This window comes from Vanellus vanellus (assembly GCF_965231255.1).
Source record: "Vanellus vanellus genome assembly, chromosome: 1".
In the NCBI taxonomy this organism is placed as follows: domain Eukaryota; kingdom Metazoa; phylum Chordata; class Aves; order Charadriiformes; family Charadriidae; genus Vanellus; species Vanellus vanellus.
In genome coordinates this window covers 218,623,166-218,648,239 of record NC_138905.1, presented here as the reverse complement: position 1 = coordinate 218,648,239, position 25,074 = coordinate 218,623,166, and the positions used below count along the sequence as shown (strand labels likewise).

General features: G+C 46.5%; 1 protein-coding gene across 1 annotated transcript; it reads left to right on the top strand.

Annotated features, from left to right (window-relative positions):
* Positions 1-3,721: 3,721 nt before the first annotated feature.
* On the top strand, positions 3,722-20,723 carry USP35 (ubiquitin specific peptidase 35; the record flags this gene model as incomplete). The annotated part of the gene is made up of 10 exons (XM_082489332.1): positions 3,722-4,571; positions 5,639-5,774; positions 10,637-10,766; positions 12,119-12,220; positions 15,121-15,279; positions 15,996-16,189; positions 16,314-16,407; positions 17,984-18,090; positions 18,669-19,884; positions 20,553-20,723. The coding sequence occupies 10 exons, from the start codon at positions 3,722-3,724 to the stop codon at positions 20,721-20,723; spliced, it is 3,159 nt and encodes a 1,052-aa protein (XP_082345458.1).
* Between the last annotated feature and the right edge of the window lie 4,351 nt (positions 20,724-25,074).

Genomic DNA, 25,074 nt, shown 5'->3' with positions numbered 1-25,074 from the left:
CCTAACCTTTGACACATGAATGATCTTTTATTGTAGAATGCTCTTTTAGTGTAGTTTTAAGGCTGTTATATTTATTATTACATAATACAAAGCAACTTGAATGTTTTTTTTAATATACTTCTAAGATTGTAATATATATTCTAAATGTCACCTTCTTAGGAGCTCCCTGGGTAGCATCCTCCATCCTGACTTTGTCTGGCTCACACCCAAGGAGCAGCTTGGTGTACCCTGATACGCAACAGAAACATGGGTGTATTTGTCCCCTCCTGCTGACACCGGGGTCGTTGGAGAGGTGTAGGTGGGACTGTGTTACCTAAAGCCCAGCCTTGTACTGTGAAGTCCCTTGTTGGTGAGGAGACCATGGACCCTCCACCACAAGGTCAACTCAGGTGGTTCTCCCTGTGTGTCTTCAAGGTCCTAATGTCAATATGAGACATTAGGGCATTTCCTAATGAGGAAAACGGTTTACCTTTACAGTCCTTAGATACTTTCCATTGGGACTTGTTTGTCTATTGACTATGGAAGGTGTTTGTTTCACCCTTTTCCTCACTGAACTATGTCAGATGAGAGGTAGTTGCACTCCAGACAGCAAGGGTGGATTGACCCATCGTCATGTCCCCTTCTGTGATCACTCTGAAAAAGAACCAAGCCCTTTCAGGAGCTGCAAGTTTATCTCAAAATTCAGATGGAAGTAGACTCTTTATGTTGAAAATTTGGGTGAAGTTCAGCAATGTTGAAGTAGCCAAAAGCCCAGTCATACAGGGGACAGCAGTGGGTGGCCATCACCCCTGAGAGGGGCAGCGAGGCCACCCAACACCGCATACAGCAGTGGGCTGTGGACTGTGGTGATTTATGGGGTTAGATCTAAAAGATCTGCAGCCATTTTTTGACCACCCTGCCTGTGTGGTGTTTCCACACAGCTGTGCCAGGCTTAACGTGGATTGCTCCAGGGAAGAAACCACGTAATGGTGAGACACAACCAGTGAGCACTGTAGATTTTTTCAGTGGTGCCCAGTGACAGGACAAGAGGTAACAGGCAGAAACTTGAACATAGGAAGTTCCATCTAAACATGAGGAGGATCTTCTTTCCTGTGAGGGTGGCAGAGCACTGGCACAGGCTGCCCAGAGAGGTGGGGGAGTCTCCCACTCTGGAGACATTCCAAACCCTCCTGGACGCCGTCCTGTGCAACTGCTGTAGGTGACTCTGCTCTGGCAGGGGGTTGGACTGGGTGATCTCCAGAGGTCCCTTCCAACCCTGACCATTCTGTGATTCTGTGATAGGACATGAGCAGCACCTGGGGGAATTGGAGGGGTCCCTCCTCTCCCAGAGGTGTTATGGAAGGGCTGTTTTTTGATCGCTGGAGTGATGCAATGCTTTGCTGCATCCCTCCTGCTGAGCTCTACAGGTGAGCACGTGGCCTTCTCACCCCGGTTTAATTTGGAGAAGGCCCCCTGGGGCAACCAAACAGAGTCCTGGCTCCTGAGGGAAGGTGGGAGCATCTCCCTACCCGGGTCATTTAGCTGTAGATATCCTTGTGTTATTTCTCCCCCCTTCCTTCTCCCAGGAGCAGGAAAAAGAAGCGAGGAACAGAGCTGCCTACATTTCTGCCTTGCCGAAATCCCCGCTGTGGTGGAGAGACTTTGACAGGGACAAGGATGATGACAACTTGTTGGGGGGCTGCAGCCCGGCGTCAGGCAGGGACGGATCCGGCTCCATTCTGTGACTCAGTGATTCTCCTGTCTCCTCCTGGTCCTTTATCTATCTGCCAGATGCCCAGGGTGTCCAGGCTCAGGCTGTAAAGCTGCAGAGAGGAGGTGAAGGGGGTACCAGCTCAACTGCAGGTCTGTGTGCCAATCTCTGTATGGCCAAGGTGACCACTGAGCTACAGCTAGGACAACTGTTCCTCCTGATTTCTGGTCTGCCTTCAAGCCCTATCTGCTCTGCAGGTTGGCTTTTAGCCTTTGCTGTCACTGTGGTACTTTCTGTTTGAGGTAAAAAGACATTACCTGTGGGCTTTTATTCTCTCCTCTTGCCTTGTCCTCCTTTGTTAGTGGTTTAAAGCAGGCTGGTCCCTCAAGAGTTCTGCTTATGTCTTCTATCCTGTGAAAACAACGTGATGAGGAGCATTAGCCCTGCCATAGCTGTTGCAGGGAAGGCAGCGGTGGTGCTTGATGGGGAAAAATGCATCCAGCACATGAGCAGAGGACCGTATGAGTCAACAGGCAGGAGACGGAAAGGCCAAGGTGGTGCTTTAAGACCCACTGCAGCGTAGGCTGTTGTCTTTTCTAAATAGGGAGGAGGCCATGCATATAATGTGGTTTTTTCATCCTGTGAGATTGTGGGGGAAGCAATGGTGGGAAGACGTGATGTTTGGTTGAGTGGGAAAGCTTCCCAGGCAAGCAGCTGTGAGCCAGAGCTTGAGGTTTGTATCTGGCACAGGTTTTCCTTCTCCAGCAGCAAGCAGCTGTCTAGCAGAAGAGAAGATACTTTCTGGCTCAGATACAGGTTTACTCCAGGGATGGGATGGTCCTTGGATGGCATCCTCTGAGGTCCCTTCTGTATGTCATCTGTGGAAACCATACTTGGACTACATGCCACCTGCGCGTATATTTTTCATTAATATAACACTACCAATTTGAAAAGCTTCAGGTGTTTTCCAAGTGCTAACATAGGTAGTTTCAACCAACCCCACTAGGAATTGCTGCGTGTTGTCCTCATTTCACAGATCGAGGAACAGAACTGAGGAACAGAAGGGTGGTGATTATTCTTCTAGTCAGACACACATGAGCATTGATGGATCTGTCCTGCCTTGATCCCTCATTTAGGTAACGAAGATGATACGTACCTTCCTCCTCCCTCCTCCATAGATCATTTCAGACTGTAGGCAGGAAGGGACGTTCTCCAAAAGTGTATTTGTGCAGTGCATTGCACTGGGGAGACCTGCTGTGGGTGAGCTTTTATATAGTTCCTGTAATATGTTTTAAAAAATCCTGTCTGTCTAATTTTATCACTCTGTAACGGGGCTTCTTGTGCAGTAGTGCATCCAGCACCTGGTTATAAATGTTCTGGGCTCTTCCAGGGAAATTCTTAGGGTATTTTTAAGCAGTTCCTCCTCTAACGCTTTATTGCTGGTGAATTCGGGCCATGAAGAATGGGAAACTTTGCCTGACTCTGCACTTTCTCTCCCCTCTCGCTTTGGTCCTGCATACAAATGCGGCAGGTCCCTGGGGAGCAGCCAAGGCTGCACCACTCAGCCGGGGTGGCTGGCAGCGCCGCGTAAATGTCAAATATACACCTCTGCTATTGCACAGAGAGGCTGCAATCCCACCTCTGCTTACCAGGGCTTTTCTCTCCGTCCCTGAGTGTGAAGACAATCATCAGGAGCATCTTTGCCTCTTGAGGACACCTGGGCCAGCAGACACCAGTGGAAGACCTTGGCTCCCTTAATTCCTGACTCAGCCCCTCCGTGGGTCTGTGGCAGGCTGTCTCCAGTAGGGACTGGATTTTGTGAAACATGGGGCACCACCTTGAGCTGCTGAACCCATCGGGAGAGGGAGCTCATCCATCCCTAGGGTCAAGTGTAAGGTTGTAGTTGGTTGTTTACGAGACAAAAATGCTCAAACGTGTGATTAGTCTGAAGAAGTTCTCTATTTTTGTGTATTCATTCAGTCTGGGGGCTTTAGTCTCAGTTAAAGACCACCAGAGTGGAATCTTTTCTGAATGCCACCAGGAAAAGGGCACAAGAATTACCATCTTCATAGTGGTCCCAGACAGCTCACAAGCTCTTCTTCTTTGACCTCCCTTGCCAACCTGGGCATGAAAGCTCAGCATACCCTGCTTGAACTAACCTGCTACTCTCTTCCTCTCTTTCAGCAGCTGGGAGCAGAGATGGATAAAATACTGGAAGCCGTGGTGATGTCCTCATACCCCAACAACGTGAAGCAAGGACTTGTGAGGCGCGTCATTGAGGCAGCGAAGCAGCCCATGGACAGTGAACAATGCTGGTCCATGCTGGAGCTGTCTACCAAGCTTTATCTCACGGGGGACACCAAGTATAAAAGAGAGATTGGGAAAGAGGTTTTGGAAGTCTATGGCCACTACCACCCAGAGGAATTTGAGGAGTTCTTCAACGTCCGCTTCCTGCTGAGTCTCCTCCAGGAAGGCTATGGACCTCTGGGGAAGAGAAGCCATTACGTACTTGATTATATCCAATTAGGACTGCAGTTTGTCTTGGAAAGCCCCTCGGCAAACAGCATCTTCAGCTTATTGAGGATCGAGGTGCTCCGGAAAGTCTGCGAGAGGCCCAGCCCCAAGCAGTGTGCAAAGATCAGCAAACTCTTAATCCAGCATCCCCAGTGCATTCCCACAGGCAAACATCAGGTCTTGTTTTGCCAGCAGCTGATCCGGTGCATCGGGCAGTTCCAGTGCGTCTCTGAGGGAGAAGAAGACATCATGGAGTTTTTGGAGCAGGTGAACAAAGTGAGTGGTCTGCTGCAGAGGATCTGGAGGACTCAGACCTCAGCCATCCTGCCCTCTTTGAAGGAGCTGTTCACTATCATTTCTTCAACAGGTAATTAAAATAAAAAAAAAAGGCTGAGGATGTAAATGTTGGCTCTGATGAAGTCAAATTTTGTTAGTTTGATGTCCTGCATGGTTCTCATCCACTCCAGAAATGCAGCCACCGCTGAAATATAATAAAAAAGCATCCCTAAAAGTTCCCCAGGGCTTTAGGCTAGAAAAACAATATCCCCTGAAACCATACAGAGTCTGTACACAGGAGTTGTTAACTGGGTTGAAATATTTGCAGCACACGTTTGTGTGTTCAGTGCTTTCCAGCATCAGCTGGGCTTAATGGAAAGCACCATACCTGCAGCAGCTTAGGGTGGGACTTGAAAGCTTTTAGAAATGTCATTTTCTTACAGCTGACTTGGTGGGACCCCACAGCCTGCTCCTTACCTGAAACTAAGGGTAAAGCTAAGGAGTTATTTCTCACTGACGTAGAGGTAGGAAGCCCTACTATTTCTCTGGAGGGTGGTTGTATCTTAAGGTGGGACAGAAAATATTTATCCCACTTCTGGGGTCTTTAGGTTGTTACAGAGGGTCTCAGAAGATTTTTGGAGGTACCAGTGCCATGAAAAGCCAGACTCTGCTGGCAGGTGAGCTCCTGCTCCAGCTATTCCTAAGCCCACGAGGAGATGGGTTTTTCAGTGCCCTCTGTATGAAAGGACGTTCATCCTTTTGAAGGTGCTCCAGGTGGGGAAACCTCCAGCTGCATCCCATTGCAATTATGTGAGTACTTAGTATAAAGAGAGCACGCAGAGGAAATTTGGGACACAGTGTTGGCCCAAGAATGTTCTTGTGCCTGTGATCTCTTCCTCCCTTTGGGCTGTGTATGGCTTTATGCAACAGCCCGTCTGCTACGACCCAACCTTGTTATGCGCTACACTGGGATTTGGGGAATTGTCCTCTCAGCACAGCGAAGTGCGGACTCCACATTGCTCATTTACACCAGCTGACTATCCGCTCTGTTTACATAGGCAGAAATGATCTGCCTTTTAGAGATGAGAAATGACCTCATGTGCCTGGTTTTCCTGGCAACTAACATCTTCATTGCTGGCGCTCATCCATGTCTTGCAGAGGAGCAGGAAGCACCATCCAACGCCTTGGCCAGCGTGGTCCAATTTGTCCCTCTGGAGCTCATGGATGGCGTCATAAGAAACCTAACCAATGATGACAGCATCACTGATGTGCAAATGATGACGGCCATCGGCAGGTAGGAGAAACTGCAGTAGTGAAAGTTTGGAGAAAAACTTGCCCTAAAGCTGCACTCAGTTCCTCTGCATGGTTTTATCCCAACCAGTTTGGCTGGTGCTGTCTAGTGAGGAGTGTAGGGGAAAAAGGGGAATTTCTGGATCTTTTTTTCCAGCCCTGAGGGCCTAGGGAACTAGAATAAAGACTTTTTATTTATTAATTTATGATTATTATTATTTTATTTGGTTGATTTATTTTTTCTTAGAAATAAGTAGTATTATGGGCTGCCCAACATAAGATTTCTTGAAGAGCTTTGATTTTTTTCCAGAATCTGTTGAGGGCCTTTTCTTCACAAAAATCTCCTTTGCAGAATTTCATGTTGATCCCTGTCTCCCTCCAGAAGGACATCATCCTAAATCACCAGTCACAGCTAAAAATCTTGGAGAGGGAGGTATGCCCAACTGTTTCAATGATCCCATCTTGACCTTGTCAGATGAATGGGGTGCTGCTGGTTTGGATCTTGGTCCTGTACAACATTTATCCCTGCCCTCTGTGAAGGCAGAGATAATGGAGACATCAAGGCATGATGAAGAGTAGTGGGTAAAATACTACCTGACAAGCTAGACCGGGTCTTTGCAGAGCCAGTGCTTTCTTTGGCATCACCAGATCTTCCTTGCACACTTGTGTCCAAGTCCTACAGCTCTTCTGTGCTCCAGACTTGCTTAGGAGCATCTTCAACCCATGCTGCTTGCCTTAGAGGTTTCCATTTAAATGGGTGACGTTCACATGCAGTAGCACGAGCATTTAACCCGAGGGAGCTGCTGTGACTTGATCTCGCTGGAAACATCTCTTTTCCTCTTCTTATTACAGGATTTGTGTTCCCCTCACAATAAAGTTACATGACAGAAACACACGTTATTCCTGATGGGAACTTTATGTATGCAGAAAGGGGTTGCTGCTTTTTGATTTGCCTTCCCCAGGTCATGGTTTTCCCAGAGTCCAGAGCACCCCGAGACAAAAGATTAAGTTATCAGTTCAGTTCTTAACCCTATTCTCCATCTTTTTCACCTCCTGGGAATGTGCTGCTGTGAGCTCCAGGCGATAAACCCTCTAAGAGCGCCAGTGTCCAGATACAGGGGTTGCAAAATCAATTGCGTCGTTCCTTAAAACATTCTTTGTCACACGGGAGGATGAGTAAATGATTACTCAGAGTTAGCCAAACATTAAGTAGAGCCTGCAAAATGTAATTAAGACTGCTTAGGAGAAATGCGGAAGTTTTGGCGGCGTGTTTATGGCAGACAGGTGCCCCAGAAAACTGCACGACTGTTGGCCTTTCGATGAGTGTGTGGTCCCTGCCTAGAAAATCAAAGATGAATGTACACGTTGAAAGAAACTTTCAGTTTAGGCTCCCCAACAAACTGGTCGCATACAGAAGAATCTTCCTCCAAAGTCTGAGTTTGGGAGTTAGTAGCAGGCGATTAAACAGGACGTGGGGTGGAGCTTCTGATCAAGCGTTTAAAGAGGAAACAGTGGTAAAAAAAAAGCAAGCCTGGCACCTGCTGGTATAAGTGTACACCACAATCCCGTTTAAAGAGTTTCTTTTGGAGTTTGTCTCTTTTCAGATAAAGTCTATTAACGTGCATCCATGGCTTCAGAAGTACTCACTGATTCGTTTTTTTAATTTTCTTTCTTCCTGGGGGTGGATCTGTTTCAAAGAGCCCAGGTCCAGCTGAAGAGGGCATCTGCCGTCACACAGTGATGCAGGCACTTGCTACCTCCGGAAATCAGGATCTGAGCTGCGGAAGGCAGACCTTATCACTCTCTACAACTGCCTGAAAGGAGGTTGTAGAGAGGTGGATGTTGGTCTCTTCTCACAAGTCACAACCGATAAGACAAGAGGAAATGGACTCAAGTTGCACCAGCGGAGGTTTAGGTTAGATATTAGGAAAATCTTCTACACTGAAAGGGTTATCAAAGGCTGGAACAGGCTGCCCAGGGAAGTGGGTGAATTGCCATCCTTGGATATTTTTAAAAGCTGTCTAGATATGGTGCTCAGGGACATGGTTTAGAAGTGGGCCTGGTAGAGTTAGGTAGCGGTTGGACTCGATGATCTTAAAGGTCTTTTCCAGCCATAACGACTCTATGATTCTATGATTCTTTTAAAAGTTTAGCAGACCAAATCAACAGCTTCTTTGGAAAACTAGGGCCTTGCTTTCCAAAACTTTTGTGGGTCTTGCAATATGGAAAGTGCAATGTGAATTTAAAATGTAATTCCTTCCTCCTGCAGCAACGCAGGCAGGCAGCAGGCAGGACTGTAACTTAGCCACTAGTGCTCGTAAAAAAAAAACAGCTTAAAGCAGACAAGGTTATTTTATGCCTGTGTAAAAGAAGACAGGGTGAAGAGGGACCTTTGGCTCTCTGGATCTCTCTCCCTGCTTTATAGATATTGACATTACAGACCCCTTTCATGAATGTTCAACTACGTTCCTCAAAGCAGGAAGGGCTTTTGCTCCCACTGCTCGTCTTTCAGAGCTGTCCCACCATTGGGTTGTTTTAATGGTTCGAAGCCCTCTTCTAATAGCCAACCTATATATATTTCTGGCCATCTCGTAGTTCATTTGCTCTCATGCCAACAAAAATAGCTGGAATAGCTCTTTTCCCTCCCTGGTGTTTATTCCTTCAATGCATGCAGGCAGAGCAGCCCCTTCCCGTTTCTGCTTTCCTGTAGCTGTGCTAAACAAGCCAGGTTATTTTAAGCTTTTCTCACAGGAAAGGTTCTTCATTTCCCTGACCACCTTAACAGGCTTTTTGAACACCTGCTCCCGCTTCAGTTCGTTGGCCTTGGACATGGATGATGAGGTTTGTGTGATGTGTTCCAGGTGTGGTTCGTCATGGCCTTAGACAACAGGTTGAGAGGTCACTGTTTTACCATAGAAAACACCTTTTGTTCTGCACCACAGCATGGTGCTGGTCTTTTCCATGGCTACTGTTACACTGGGAACTTTTAGTCATCTGGTGTCTGGCCGGTTGTCTTCAAGCAGATGAGTGACCTTCACGAAGCACCCTTTCTTGTGCCTTGCATGCATTTTGAATCAATACATTTTCTCCCCATTCTGCATCTCAAATCCTAAGGGTCTTCCTCAGGATACCTTGATCCTCCTCTTGTGTTAGTGATGCCTCCCAGCTTTGCATCATCACAAATTTCACAGCCATGTTCAGGTTGTTTGTGCTAACATCACTAGATCCCAAAGAACATTGCTTGTAACGTCCTCTCAGATAGCCAGTCAGATATGGTGTACTTCTGTATTTTGACTAGAAATTCATATAACCTGACAAACCTGACTTTGACACCTATGGTAACCCCCTGTGACATGCTATCCCTTCTTCCCAGTCATCCCCTCATTGCCTGCCTTCATTATAGGAACTGTCTTCCTATTCTTTCCACATAAAGCACAAAAGCAAAGGTAATAGAGTCATTAAGACTCTCCAGAGCTGAATTTTACATGATGAAAATCACCACCTCTTCTTTCTTGGAGTTCATGAGCTCTTTGGGTTTCGCTTTCGTATCAGCTGTCATTGCTCTTGTTTCCAGTCTCAAATCTTTTATCTGCCTCCTCTTCGTCGCCCTGATCAATTCCTTCCTGTTGCAGAACGTGGAGGCAGAGGATGTGTTTAGTTTGTAAGTCACATCTAGAGGCCATATCATATCTTTAATCACCATCACATCCTCCGTATACAGTGATTGCATGGCTTTCCTTGTTCTCCTCTGATGCAAATGTCTGTGGAAGATTTTCTGGTATTTCCTTAATTATTTAGCTTGGCTTGACTTTTGATATTTCTCAACAAGTTCTGCTCTTCAAGCTTTCTTTACTGGCTAGACTTTTAATTTTCCAGTTTCTTGGAGACTTCACTTGTTCCTGCTCTTTGCCTGGTGGTGGTTAGTTATTTTGCACAAGATACAGACTGATAAGCAAAAGGGACTGATTGGGTAAGGTAGCTGGGCTGAGGTGGGAGACTGAAGATCTAGGATATCTTCAAATCAAAGGTACTGAAACGGTTACAAAAGTTTGACCCCTGGAGATCCCAAGCCCTAGTTACTTCCCAATTTTGTTTAACATCATTAAATTTAAACAGAAGCAACCTGTCATTGCTCAGTCTGAGGTTATTGTTTTATGAGTGACTTCTGTAAAGTACTTATTACTTGCAGAAACATGACAACATTTTGATTGAGTGGCTCTAGAAGAAATTTGTTAGCTGTGACATTCAGGGATATGTGGCTTCTATTTGGGTTACCAGTATTTATTTTTTGTAATGTGTTTTGGGGCATGAATGTTTCCCACACAGAGGATTTAAAGGTCTGAATCTGAGTGGTTTTTCCTTACCAGTAACAATGCAGAGATCATACCAGCATCACTTGTTCTCTAACTGCGACAATGCAGAGACACCTCACGCAGATACAGATGTCCATCACTACCCCTTTAGATCTTCCTGATGATTCTTTAAAAACAGAGGTTGTCCTTCTTGGGTCTCCTCTGGAAGATATATTATAAAATCCACAAAGCAGAGCTATGGTATATAGAGCACCGTATTGATGTTAAAAACTCAAACTCAAGTTGACTAAAGTTAGTGGAAGAAATCCCCCCTTTCTTCTGCAGACTTGGGTCAGGTACTCTGATGATCTACAATGTGCTGATGACATTGGGGCAATTCAAGTCCAGGCTCTGTCGTGCTTTGAATAACATGTGAAATGCCTTCTGTGGAGCCCATCTCTTGCTTGGTCATCCCACTGACGACACGAATTTGGAGGAAGTTTAACCCGGAGCAGAGCTTGGCTTTCGCAATATGTGCGATAAATTTACTTTAAGAGGTTGTATTTCATTTCAGGATGATCGACTGGGTGTCATGGCCCCTGGGAAAGAACATAGACAAGTGGATCATTGCTCTGCTGAAGGGTTTGGCTGCAGTGAAAAAGTTCAGCATCTTGATTGAAGTTACTCTTTCGAAAATTGAAAAGGTCAGTGGGCTCATTTAAACAGGAATGTGAACAACAGACTTCTCCTTGCACCTGAGATATCTTATTGCCTCTCAACCGAATTGAGATGTGCAGAAAAGGGAAAAGGGGTTTTGAAGAGATCATTGTGCCCCCTGCACCCTCTGCGTGGCCGTGTATGGGGTGGTGGGCTGACGGCGTTTTTGCAACCAGGAATGGTGTTCTCCAGAACAGCCTGCGGTTCTTTAGGTCTTGGTTTGCAAAGGTACCGATGTTGTAAATGTTATGAAATAAAACAGATCAAGGATTTTCAAGCCAACCAAACAGTTTTCTTCCCAAACTACACAGCTCTTGTACAACGTGCCTTTGGGAATCTGACACGCTGTCCTTCAAATGTGCTTGGATCAGTGGTGGTTGGCATGGGCAAAATACGTACCAGTGAGCATGTTAACAGTCCACACAGTCACAGGTCAGGTTTAAAGCCTGTGCTCTGGCCTTAGTTCATTTACTAGTGTAGATAAAGCCCCCACTGCCATTGCCATCACCTGTTTCAGCAGTGAGTACTTTCTGCTCACTGAAAACCGTGTGACCAAGCGCTGAAATTGGTCACCACTTCAAAAACATTTTCCGTGCTGTGCTCCTGCTGTTCCCTCCTTCGTAAGATGGGGATAACACCTGGCTGAGCCTCCAGTGGAAGTCGCCACAGAAGTTACTGATACCATCATTGTCAGTATTGGAACATTGTCAATAACTCTGTCCCTGTGATGCCCCCCGTGTGTTGAGCAGTGGGAGAGTAGCCAAGCATCCCTGGCTTTTCTTTATCTTACCTTTTGTTGTTAGTGCATAAGAAAGGGACACAGCCCTTCAAAATAACATGTGGTTCTTCGAAACTCTCAGAGTATCGTCTGAAAGGGGTAGAGGGCATTGTCAAATTTATGCCATTTTCTGTAAGGTAGGATAAATATCATTACTCAGCCTTTGAAAAAGGCCTTTTCTTTCTATCTTTTTGTCTGAAAGTTTGGTGATGAAGTTCCAAATGTCACAATAAACCAGAAGAGGCACATTTTAGAAAATCCAGCATCGCTCTGTGTTTGCATGGCCTCGTCCATCAGGAGGTATGGAGATGCTGTGCCAGGCGTTGCAGAGGTCTGAAAGAGTAAGGATCGCCCACACAATATTTTTAGGATGCCCTGAGGCCATGCTCTGGACAGGAGATGACTCTGGAGGACTGCTTGCTTTGACTTCTACTGGAGTAGGGACAGAGCAGCAGCCGTGGTAGATGCCCAGTGCCTCTGCTTCCTCCTGGGCCCTTCTCACACGTGTTGCGGTGCCATCCTGCCTTCTCATTTGCTTTTGCTTTTTTTCTCCCCCACCAGGTCTTCTCCAAATTGCTGTACCCCATTGTGAGAGAGGGGGCTTTGTCCGTCCTGCAGTACATGCTTCTGAGCTTCCAGCACTCCCACGAGGCATTTCACTTGGTAAGGCTGTGTCCGGCACTCGGATGAGGGCATCACCCTGACTGTAACCATGCCATGGGGCAACATGGGTGGGAGGGAGCCTAAGGTGCTGAGATGTTGGGGAATATTTCCCTCATCTGCTTGCTTTCACCGAGTGATGTAAACCCAACCCTGCCTGTCCACTTGCAGCCTGTCCTGGTAGCTGCTCACCCTCTCCTGCAGCCCAAATAGTCTTTTGGGCACCACCCAGCTGGTGCTGAGATGCGGAAGCAAGTCCTGAGCCTAAAAGGAGTTGGTTGCCACAGACAGAGCAGCCAACCTATGTCAGAGAGCAAGGTGCAGAGGAGACATGAGGCTTTGCTGTCTCCTCGGATGGTTCCTCCCATTTCTCTTGAGGCTTATCAGCTGGATGGCTTATCTCTGGGGATAAACCAGTATAAAGCTGGTTGGGGCTCAGTCCTTCCAGATGTGAAATGTGTGCGATGTGTGCACGCTCCGCTTTTTATCTGCAGTGCTCTACCAGCTGGAGGAGTGATCTCTATGGGCAAGTGCATCCCCATGGTCCTCTCTCAACTTCAAAGCCCACCAGCTGAGGATGCAGTTAATGCAGAGATGTTGGATGGCCTGTCAAGCCACACTCAGGGTCTCATCAGTAGTGGCTATGTTGATCTGAAGTTGTTTTAACTTGGTGTTTGCCAGCCCTGCAGGTGGAAGAGGAGGTTCTCCTCTTCCCTGCTTGTGCTCTTAGACCGCTTGCTTCTCCCAGCCACTTTCCCCTGTGCTGAGGCATTGCTATGGCCGTGTGCTGAACTGTGTTGTAAAAGGAGCCCAGGTGAAACCTAACCTAGCAGAAAATCATGATGGTCAGTATGGACCAGCTTAGTCTGAGTCAACCACAAAACTGCACTATTGCATTTGCCTGGAGGAAGAAAGGGAAGGAGGCGGAGGGGTGGCCTGGGGCAGGAAGGTGAGCAGGGCTACGCTGAGCCAGGCTGACTTTGGATGTAGTTTCAGGGTCAGGTTTAGAAGATACAGCCCCATATTTGCTCCTATCATTTCAGCTGAGGTGTTGTAGATGTTGCCACTCTGGCTTAGGGATGTGTTAGGTGAAACCTTTGCATTGAGAGCATCTCGGAGGGCGCAGGCAGTGGAGGACAGGCAATATAGTCTTAGATAGCCTTTGCTGTTTCCTAAGCAGGTGCCTGACTGTCCCGTGGACTCAGTGGGTCCAATCCTATGTGTGACTTCAAATTCTCACCAATATGTGATACCCATTACCATTTCTTGAAGTGATGGGTCATCTTTCCAAGCATTGCACAGCACGAACGCCGTAAGATTGAATTAGAACACTTCTGCTTCATGAATTCTCCACTGTTAAAGGCAGAAAACACTTTTAGCAGCATCTGAATCTCCTCTTTTCTTTTCCACAGTGATATTTTATATTATTTTATATTTTATATTTATTATTTTGTTGTTGACACTAAAGCACAGCTTTGCTTCCTGTCGGTGTTGCCAAGTTGAAGCAGAGTTGAAGGCAAAAGCATGTTTGCAATGATTGAACTGATGAAAGAAGCAGTGGAAAATTACTCCTATTAATGTTTGATTTTATACTTTTTTCATCGAAGCCCTTACATTTGGCTTTTCACCTAAATCTCACAGAATAAACAGATAAGGCTGGAAAAAAGTAAAGCTAGCCAACATTTTCAACTGTTTTTGTTTTTTTTTTTCATTCTTCAGCTGAAGACACTTTAAATGAGCCTGAATTTCTTTAGAAACTCTTCAGTTTCTAAAAATAGGGTCGTTCCAACGGATTGTCTTCAGTTGGGTGTCCAAAATTTGAAACACTCCAAAAGCTGTCGGTTGCTCTTGGCTTCAAGTTTCTGTCTGCAGCCCAGCAAGCACAAATTTCCTCCCCTATTTTAAAAAAAAAAAAAAAACAACCAGGGCACAAACCTGTCTTGCTTCTTATCTTTTTGTGTTTGCCCTGGCTTTTTGGAAGGGTTTTGAGAATATTTCCCATCACAGCTTGGCAAAATATTTACTTTTAGAAAGGTATTGGGCTTCATTTGCTTCCAGAGCAAAACTTTTCTGATGGAAAGGAAATAGTTAAAATCACCAACGTTTTGAGGAGAAAGAAAGAGAGAGAGAGAGAGAGAAAGAAGAGAGGAAGATGAAGGGAGGAAGGGAGGACTTGGAAATGGCCAGACTGGGGATCCTGAGACTTTACTCGAGGATTGTTCTGGGGTAAAAATCACATAAAGTATAAATATGAAAAAGGTTGCGTAAGTGCCCAGGGTCACTCTAGCACATCTGCAGAGTTGGGAATAAGTTATTAATTCTCTGTGCAGCTGCAGGGTCAGCAGAGGGGGCCCATGAGCAACGTATCGTTTGTGTTTGTGCCTGCTTGTTCATTTTTAAATTTTCTAGATGAAAGCAAAATAACAAATGTGCTGTTTACGTGCCGGTTGCCACCCATCCAACCATACCAATTCCAGCTTAGTTTATACTGTATAAAATAAAATATAGCCCACCAGACAACACTTCTTGTAGGCTGGTTGATCTCTCCTGTAGATTCGAATCTCTGCAGTTGGCACTCAGCATATAATGCTCCTTTCCACTGTGGGTGCGTGTTTTAGTAGAGTTTGATCTGCACAGAGAATGGAAGTCGCAGCACAGCAAAGCAGCAGCACAAACATGCTGCATGAAACGCTCTAAGGTCTATAGCACTTGGACTACTAAAGTCAACAGAACAGTTGTTGTTGAGTTCATAGGGTGAAGGATGAAGTCCAGAATGGGATTGAAGTCAACTCCTATTGACTGTCCTTTCTGCCTGGGGGTGAACTTCATTCTCCTGTATGTGTGTTAAAGCTCTGTGAGTAATTTGGAGCCATTTTGTAATGTAGTGAATTTTTCTTTCCCAGCTGCTCCCTCACATTCCCAGGCTGGTGGCCTCTCTGAAGAAGGAAGACTCTAACTCTGCCACTAGCTCCCTGGAGCAGCTAGCTGAGCTCATCCACTGCATGTTCTTCCGCTTCTCAGGATTTCCAGACCTCTACGAACCAGTCCTAGAAGCGGTTAAAGTAAGATCACAGTATCACAGTATCACAGTATGCTAGGGATTGGAAGGGACCTCAAAAGATCATCTAGTCCAATCCCCCTGTCGGAGCAGGAACACCTAGATGAGGTTGCACAGGAAGGCGTCCAGGCGAGTTTTGAATGTCTCCAGAGAAGGAGACTCCACAACCTCCCTGGGCAGCCTGTTCCAGTGCTCTGTCACCCTCACTGAGAAGAAGTTTCTTCTCAAATTTAAGTGGAACCTCTTGTGTTCCAGCTTGAAGATGTGTGCTTCTTGACCATTTCTATGATTTTTTTGCTATGATTCTATGATTTTTCTGTTTTCCATATGGAAACTGCATCTTAGTTTGCAGCCTAGTGCAGAGAGACTGCCCTTCCGGTGAGGATATTCTAACCTCAACACCTCAAATTGGGGTGGAAGAAAGGGTTTAAAATCCTGAGTTTGAGCCCCATGTAGGCAAGTTGAGAGAAGATACTTCTCTTATGGTGGGCCTGCAGAAGTCCTGATCATGCCTATGGCTTCTAGCTATAACTTTAATCCTCAATGCCTCTAAAGGACTAACAGTAGCAGCTAAACACTTCCTTGCATGGATGCATCTTCATGCTAAGAGCAGGGGAAATGAGTTGCATGAACACCTCTAGTAGAGGAGTTTTGCAGTTGCCCGTTAGTAATTCTTCACGTGGAGAGATAACAATTCATAACACAGATCTCTCTTTCAAGGCTCTTCCTATTCCAAATGAAGACCGGATTAAACATCTCTTGGGACAAAATGCTTGGACCTCCCAGAAGAATGAGCTGGCCTGCTTCTACCCACGCCTGGCATCCAAATCGGAGACGGGAAAGATTGGGTTAATTAACTTGGGAAACACCTGCTACATGAACAGCATCATACAGTCTCTTTTCATGGCTTCGGAGTGAGTTTTCGCTCCCTTGCTCCCACTCAAGACTGCTCTGGGAGTTGCTCATCGCACCGGCATTGCGCGTCGTCCTGCACTGAATTTCCATCTTATGGTTTGCATCTCTGCTTTTCTTTTGCAGCTTTCGGCATTCAGTGTTGAATTTAACTGAGGGCAACTCCCAGCCCCTGATGACAAAGCTCCAGTGGCTCTTTGCGTTTTTGGAGCACAGTCAGGTAATTATTTCATGTTCTTGTTATTTGTTTGGACTGTCGGCTGCGGAAAGGCTCGTCTCCAAGTTGCTTCCTGCTGACTCCAACAGGCTGATAAGGAGCTGTGGATCTTGGTGGGTTTTTATAACGGGACGAATTTTGTTTATATGAAAGAGGCTAATTTTGGGGGTGGAGGAGGCAAACTCCTATCCCCCATGAAAGCGAGCTGTGTTCACACCAGGCTGCCTGTCTTCAGCCTGTGGCCTTCCTGGGTTGGACTGATGTAGTAACTAAAAGTTTTGACAATGAAATCCATGTGGTAATAGTTTACATATGTGGCCAGCTGAAAAGCCTGTTGGTATAAAGCAGAGGTTTTTGTTTCTTGCTTTGCGGCAAGGAAGAAGACTGGAGCAGCTCGCTTCTCCCGTTGGTTCACAGCAAAGCACAGGCAATTGATGACAATTGCCTTAAAAGTGGTTTTGTTAAAAAACCAACCAACCAAACAAAAAAACCACAAAACCCCCTCTTTAGATTCCAAATCCTCTGTACTTGAGGGAAAGTAAAAAAAAAAACCCCAAACCCCAAACAACCTTAAATTAATTATGAACTCTTTCTTGACAAACCTGAAATTCAACTTGAGTAACTCCTAGAGATACAAATAGGTCATATCTAGCTCCTCTCTTGAAAATATATCTTTCTGTATCTTTCTGTCCCTACAAAAATATGATTTTGAAAATCCAGTGTATTTTGCCTCACTGTGAAACCAGTCATCTGGGCTACTCCGTTTTCCAAGCCTTGATTGATAGAGCTGGCTTGTTGCGTTGTGGTATTATGCCGTTATAGATTGCTTTGGAGGGAAAAATATAGACAACATTAAATTTAATATTTGGTCACAGAGAAACCTAGTTTTTGATGGCAGGTTTGGATGTCTGTGATCTCTGATGAGCAAATATAGAAGCTTGTTGCGTAGTTTATGGTTAATAGTTTTCTGCTCATTTCCTAATAGCCTTCTAGTTATTTTTCTTCTTTGAGCTGTTCTTAAAGTCACTTCTTTGCCAAAGATGAGTCTTTTTCCATGTTAATGAGACAACAGCTTCCTAACGGCAGTGATTACATTATCCAGTAATGCGGATTACCTGCCTGCAGTGATCAGAATGGCGGGTGGAAGTTTAGTGGATATTTTCCTTTGGTTTTTTTTTTTTTTTAATGCAAGGATTTGGTGAGAGAGATCCTGATCAAATTAAATGGAGCATCAAATTAAATTCAGGCTGAATTAAGTAGAAGTCTCTAGGTCAGGCCAATAAACCATTTTAAAATTGAAGGAAGAAATAAAGACATAGGTATTTTATAGAAGTATATGTAAAATAGTGGTTGAAATTAATCCTTACAGTCCTGGCTTTCAGCAAAACAAGAAAGTCTTCCCTTGCACTGGGATTAGCCCTTGTAGGGGAAAAAATAGGGACCTCATCAGGCACACAGGCGCACCCTGCTCCCAGCGAAGCAGCCAGAAAGACCCTCCTCTTCTCCCTCCATCCCCCTATGTGAAGTGAGAACCAAATCCTGAGGATTAAACGCACTTCTTCTTCTGTGTTGCTGCCAGCGACCTGCCATCTCACCCGAGAGTTTCCTCTCTGCCTCCTGGCCGCCCTGGTTCACCCCCGGCGCTCAGCAGGACTGCTCCGAGTATCTCAAGTACTTGCTGGACCGGTACGTGGCAAGCAGTGTGATTTCAGAGCCCGGTGACGATGGCATCCCTAGATCCGATGTAATGTTTAACACTGACCCATGTGCAAATGGGGAAAGCGGCCGAGACCTGGAGGAGTTGGGGGAGTGGAGGCTTGGGGTGAAAGATGGTGAGACCACTCCAGGGCTTCTTGATGAAATCCTGTTTGGGCTGGCTTGGGGGTAAGGTCAGAACTTAGTTCAGCTGGAAAATTTCTGCCTTTTCTCTGAAGGCGAAGGAAACTGCACGAAGATCAGAGATTTGCCTGACAAGCCACTCAGCCTCCTCTGATTTTGCATTTCTCTTATCTAGAAATCCCAAATCTCTTGTGTCCCCATGATCACCCTAGAACTGGGGGGTCAACAGCACACACAGACCTCAGGTTCCCAAATCCTGCCCAAATTCATCCCACCTCCCTCCCTCAGCAAGGCACATGGCACCTGTGCACTGGAGGGTTAACCCAGATTAACCCCTTTGAGTGAAGAACAGAAACCCTACTTTACAAACTACCTTTTGGTGTTGTATCAGTGGATAACGCAGCTTTTTCTTTTCCCTGCCAAAGATTGCATGAAGAAGAAAAAACTGGAAAAAGGATCTACCAGAAACTCAAGGAATCCAGCTTGATGTCTCAGGCAGTGGAGCATCATTACTTAAACAAGACACTGATTGAGAAGATGTTTGGGGGTAAAATGATGACAAAGATCCGCTGCTTGAAGTGTCTGAATGTCTCCTCCCGAGAAGAAGCCTTCACAGACCTGTCGCTGGCTTTCCCCCCACCTGACAGGCATGTGCGTGGGAGCACGTCTGTTTTACCAGTGGAAGAAATTGGCCCACAGTTTATTGAGCCTCCTGAAAACCCAAGTCAGCTAACGGGGTCTCCCTGGATCCAGAGGAAACCCCCCATGGCCGGAGAACCTGCAGCCCTGCCGATGCTGGTGGAAACTTTGGGTTTCCAGGAACCTGGAGAACCAACAAATCCCTTAAGCAGCAATGCTGTTGGTGTGGATGCAGCCAAAGACCCTCTCTTGGCTTTTGGGGAGCAGGCATGTGGTCCCAAGGACTCCAGATCCGTCCTGGATTTAATTAACTATTTTCTATCCCCAGAGAGACTTACAGCAGAGAATAAATACCACTGTGAGAAATGTGCTTCCTTGCAGGATGCTGAGAAGGTGGCAGAGCTGACAGAGGGTCCACACTACCTCATCCTCACACTGCTGCGGTTCTCCTTCGACCCACGGACTATGAAGAGGAAGAAGATCTTGGACAATGTCTCCATCCCTGTGGTGCTCAAGCTTCCTGTCCTTGTTGCCTCGGAGGAAACTGAGGATGTTTGCCACCGTGGGAAGGACAGGGATGCTCCAGAAAGTGGCTTCATGTCTGTTGTGTATGACCTCTGCAGTGTGGTGGTGCATTCGGGCATCTCCTCCGAGAGCGGCCACTACTACTGCTACTCCAGGGAGTGCACCGACACCATCCCCCATGGGCAGCCCAGGGATGGGACACCAAAACTGGCCTCCGACAAGCAGCTGGACTTTGAAATTCAGTGGTACCTCTTCAACGACACCAGGGTTTCCTTCTCCTCCTTCGAATCGGTCAGCAATGTCACCTCTTTCTTCCCCAAGGACACTGCCTACGTCCTCTTCTACAGGCAGCGGCCGGGCAGGCAGAGCTGCCCGCTGCATGAGGCTCTGGCTGAGGCTGGCCGTCTGCATGGTGAACCCTCCCTCCATAAGGACTTGATGGAAGCCATTTCCAAAGATAACATCCTCTACTTGCAGGTAACTCCCTCTGCACAGCAGGGTGCGATCCTGCGGCTGCCTGGCTCACCAGCCACATTCCCACCCATCCAGGTGGCAGCAGGGTCGCGTCCTGCAGATAAATCCATGTGTGCAGATATCCTCCCGCTCCCTGAAGCCAAATCCCTTTTCCTTTTTAGCACCCGGGTATAAACGGGTTGCAGTTTCTCAATGAAATTGGGTGTTGAGGTTGGTGCAGGACACCTCGTGGCTTTGCTCGGGGTTGGCTTGCTGTTGCCCGCCCAAGGCAGCTCTGCCTGAAATATTCTCCTAAGTGCCCGGGAAAGATGGGCGAGCAGGGAATACAAATTAGAGCAGATTTCATTCAGCTGGTGGAGTTCAGCGCTTTCCGAACAGCAGTGTCCCATAGGACATGAGCAGCACCTGGGGGAATTGGAGGGGTCCCTCCTCTCCCAGAGGTGTTATGGAAGGGCTGTTTTGTGATCGCTGGAGAGATGCAATGCTTTACTGCATCCCTACTGCTGAGCTCTACAGGTGAGCACGTGGCCTTCTCACCCCGGTTTAATTTGGAGAAGGCCCCCTGGGGCAACCAGAGTCCTGGCTCCTGAGGGAAGGTGGGAGCATCTCCTTACCCTGGTCATTTAGCTGTAGATATCCTTGTGTTATTTCTCCCCTCTTCCTTCTCCCAGGAGCAGGAAAAAGAAGCGAGGAACAGAGCTGCCTACATTTCCGCCTTGCCGAAATCCCCGCTGTGGTGGAGAGACTTTGACAGGGACAAGGATGATGACAACTCATCGGGGGGCTGCAGCCCGGCGGCAGGCGGGGGCGGATCTGGCTCCTTTCATGGACTTGTCTTCTAGCCAACGGGTTAAACCAGATAGTCAATGTCCATGGGACAAACCCAAAGCCAGGGGCTCCTCTTCCTCACCCTGATGACAGCGAGCATCTTGGAGGAGGATTTGGGGAACATTTCAATGGAAAAGGACTCAGGGCTGATTTGGAGGCGCTTGGAGGGTCCCACTGCTTCCTATGCACTTGGTCTTCACGCCTTAATGTAACTAAGCTAACGCGGAGATGAGCAGCTGCCGACAGCTCAGAGAAGTGCCCTTTTGCTTCAGCGTAGCTGTGTCTTGCCTGCTGTGAGCTATGGGGAGGGGACGGGGACAGGGACGGGAATGAAGAGGGACCCAGCGAGGTCCCAGGGATGGAGGTATCCCATGCACATCCTGTCTGCAGCCCTGCCCATGGCCCTGAGTTGGTTTTGTGGGGGACTTCTGCTTGGTAGTTGTTTTTTTTTTTGAATGTGGTTTTGAGAATCCACCTTGCCACACCTATAAACGTAGAAAAAGGCTGAAAAGGCTGAAAAATGCCAAGCAGCCAACGTGGCAATGCTGATCTGGAGGGGTGGTGAGCTTGCAAGCCTGCTTGGTCACAGTGAGCAGTGGCAGGTTGACCAGAGGAGTTTTATTCAGCATTGCAAAGCACCCAAAAGAGACTGAGGGACCCAAACCCCTCTGGCCAAGAGAGACAGACCTGGTCCAGTTGGGTTTTTTTGGGCTCCAGCAAAGCCTCGTTGTTTTACTGGTGACATCTGGACACTGCTAGTGTACACGGCAGGCCCAGACACACAGTCATTTTTCCAGACGTGTCTTTAGGACTTGGTTTGCCTCTTTCTGCTGCTGTCATCTCATGGCTTTCTGGGCTGGATCTGCCCTTTCAAACTTGGGCTTTCCTTTGGGATAACTTGAGCTGAGAAGCAAATGACAGAGCTCCCCTAAGCCCACTAGCTATTCTTTTAAAATGCTGATTTGCAAGGAGAGTAACCCAACCAGATATATTATATCAAGCCAGTATAAATACATACTATGTAAACCAATGTATTATATAAATCCGTAATGAGACAGGGGCTGATTTTGGTGGCAGGCGGCCAACCCTGGCAGGGCGTCTACAGGACCACTGCTCCTTCCCATGTGCCTCCCCGGCCATTGTCCCTGCCTGCTCCTCCCTCGCGCCTGTAGTAGAGATTTCTCCAGCTCAAGTGGCAGAGACTTGTGCCTTAGGTCCTGGGTGCAGGGCCTAATCCTGACCGTGGGGTATTGGGGTGGGAATATTGTGTTGTTGTGGAGGAAAAGGCAAAGCACAGACATTGCTACGGAAAACACAAGCAGAAAGTCTGCTAGAGGGGACACTTGGGATCAAATCTCTGGTGTATACTATCATATTCTTTTATTGCCTTTCCTATATATAAATAAAGGAAATGAATTAATTCAACACAGAGGCTTAGTGTCTTAATGCGATACTCACAGCTATTGGGCTGATGAGTCAAAAAAGAGATGGGGAATCTGATGGGAGATGAGCATCCAACCTCATGGATGCAGGACAACCCTGCAGAGTAGTGGCTTGGAAGAGGGGAGCAGGCAGAGGTGGGATGGGGATCCCCAGCCCAGAGCTGGGTGCCCTCCGAATGCAGATCGCAATCCAATTAGTGGGGTTTTGTAGGGTGCAGATTGTGTTCGTTGTATTTAAGTCCGCTAGACTTAAAGCAGTGCTAAGAGGTAATAAATATAGAATCATAGAATTGTTGAGGTTGGAAAAGACCTTGAAGATCATCAAGTCCAACCATTAACCCAGCACTGCCAAGTCCACCACTAAACCATGTCCCTCAGCACCACGTCTACACGTCTTTTAAATACCTCCAGTGATGGTGACTCAACCCCTTCCCTGGGCAGCCTGTTCCAGTGCTTGATAACCCTTTCTGTGAAGAAATTTTTCCTAATATCCAATCTAAACCTCTCCCTCCTAAATATGGTTCTGAAGATATACAAAAAGTACAGTGTTTCCTGGTATTATTAATAGTATTTTATGAACCTCCCGTCCAAAGAGGTTTGCTGAAATCTTTCATGTTGCTGTTGAGTGTCACCTGGAGGCATCTTCTGAGCCGCATGCTGGATGGTGCTTTTGCAGGAGACAGTCTCTGCCTTGCTGAGATCCTAATCTAAATATTCAAGGCAGATAATCAACCCACCATGGAAAACAGAGAGGCTGTATCATAGCTACGCTCTTCCCTGAATATGTCTTCTTTTTTCCCCCAAGATTTTCTGACATGAGCAGATGAAAACTGCATGCAGCGCTGAGCATGGATGGCAGCCTGGATAGTTTCAACAGTGTAATGGGGTAATCTGGTTTGGTCCCTGTTCATTTCCTAGAATTCTTAGCACCGGACTTCCCTGATCATCATCTGTCAATTGACTGAGCCATTGGCTGTAACTCCTTCGATGCAGCCATACAGCCAATTCCTTATCCATCGAACGGTCCATCCATCAAATGTATCTCTCCGATTTAGAGGTAAGAATGTTATGGGGGACCCTATAAAAGGCCTTGCAGAAGTCTAGTATAGCATTAGTATGGTATGTTACTATCCATGCTATACCAGTCACAGTATGTACTATATTAATAGTAGTGTTAGGAATAACAGTAATATTTGTATATGGTATATTGGTAAAGTATATACTATAGTAGATATGATAGTATGGCCCGTAGCGTCGCACGTGCCTCTGGCCAAGGAGAGCCCACAGTGGAGTCCTCAACTCCAGGTTCAGGATCCCAGATGTGTTGCAGATAAGAGGAGATACTATTGTCTAAAAAAGGGCGTTTCAGGGACTGTGCTGTAGGGAGGTGTCTTTCCTCAGGTGTCTTTTTTTCTTTTTTTTTTTTTTTTTAAGTAGATATAAGTGTCTTCAAGGGGGGAATTTGAACTTTTAACTCTGGGGAAAATAATTTGTTCTTTTGTTTAGGTTTTATGGGTGATTTGGTGTCCTTACCTGGGGCTCACAGGTGCTGAGCTGCTGATGGGCGAGGAGGGCAGCATTTGTCCTGACTCTGCACACGCCAAAGCGTATCCCTGGAGCAGACACGTAGCATGAAATTCACTTTAGCAGCTGAAAACCACGCAGTTTGGGTTCCGGTACCAGGAAAAACCTTAACTGCATCCTAAGGGCCCTCATTGCACGGACAGGACACCTGAAGCTGTAGGAGATACTTGGCAACACGCTGGGAAGATGCTCTCAAAGCTTTAAAGGTGCTGCATAATTCAAATTGATCCGTTCATTAATTCCCCCTTTCTCTCCCCACTCCAAATCCACGCTGGGAGTCACCAGTGAGAGATGTCTTTTTATTATCATTCTTTTATTTTCCCATTGCTTTCCCGCTGCATATAGAGTACTTAAAAATGAGATCACCTTCACGTTAGGCATGTACCATGTTTATTAACAGCAAAAAAAGTATTATCTAGGCTTCACTCAAGACCAATTTACAGGATAAATAATTGTTTCAAATTACTTTAAAAAAACCAAACAACAAACCCCCAAAGAATAAATTAATAACTTAAGTGATTAGCTGTCCACAGTGATTTGAAAACTTAATAACCATTCAAACAGTGACACCACAAGAAGACACGTACTGTACAGTTTGCCACAGATTACTCTTGTCCTTCCTTCTACAAATGGAAAAAAAAAATTAAAAATACTCCTCTTTAAGAACAGTCATAGGCTTTGAAACACACAAAACATCCCCGCGAATCGGCTGCTGACGCCCCTTCGCAGCAGGTTAAGAAACAAAGGGAGAAAACTACCCTAATTTGGCTGGGTCTGTTCCCATGCAACGATGCCCAAAGTCAACGGGGACCCATTGACTTCGCCAACGGCTGTGTTGAGTGGGACGTAACTACTCTAAAGATTTGGTCCTAACCCTACGGGATTCATCGGCGGGCTCCCCATGGAGCCCAGGGTCCTGCTCCCTTCCTCTCTCCATGCCGTGCTTCAGCCACCACGTCCAAAGGGCTCTCAAAGAAAATATGGTATTTTCAGGGTCAATGTGGCAGCAGAATGCTGAAACTGTGCAAATGGATTTTCCCCCACCTTCCTCGCTCAGGAGAAAATCCTGCCAAGATTTTTCCACCTTGGTAATTAAGGATGAGGGGGTTTTAATGAGTTTTGCAGAGCGGAATGTACAGTGTGTGATGCTGGGCATGACAATGGGGTAGCACCACATGCCATCAGACCATTGCCTGCAGACTCAAACCAGCTCTTTGCATTATTAATGTCAATTTATTACACCTCACGACACATCTGTGAGGTGGGGAAATAAGTACTAAAAATCTTCATTTGACAAGCCGGAGAGAAAGTGGGATACAGACAGTTCAAATGAACCCCC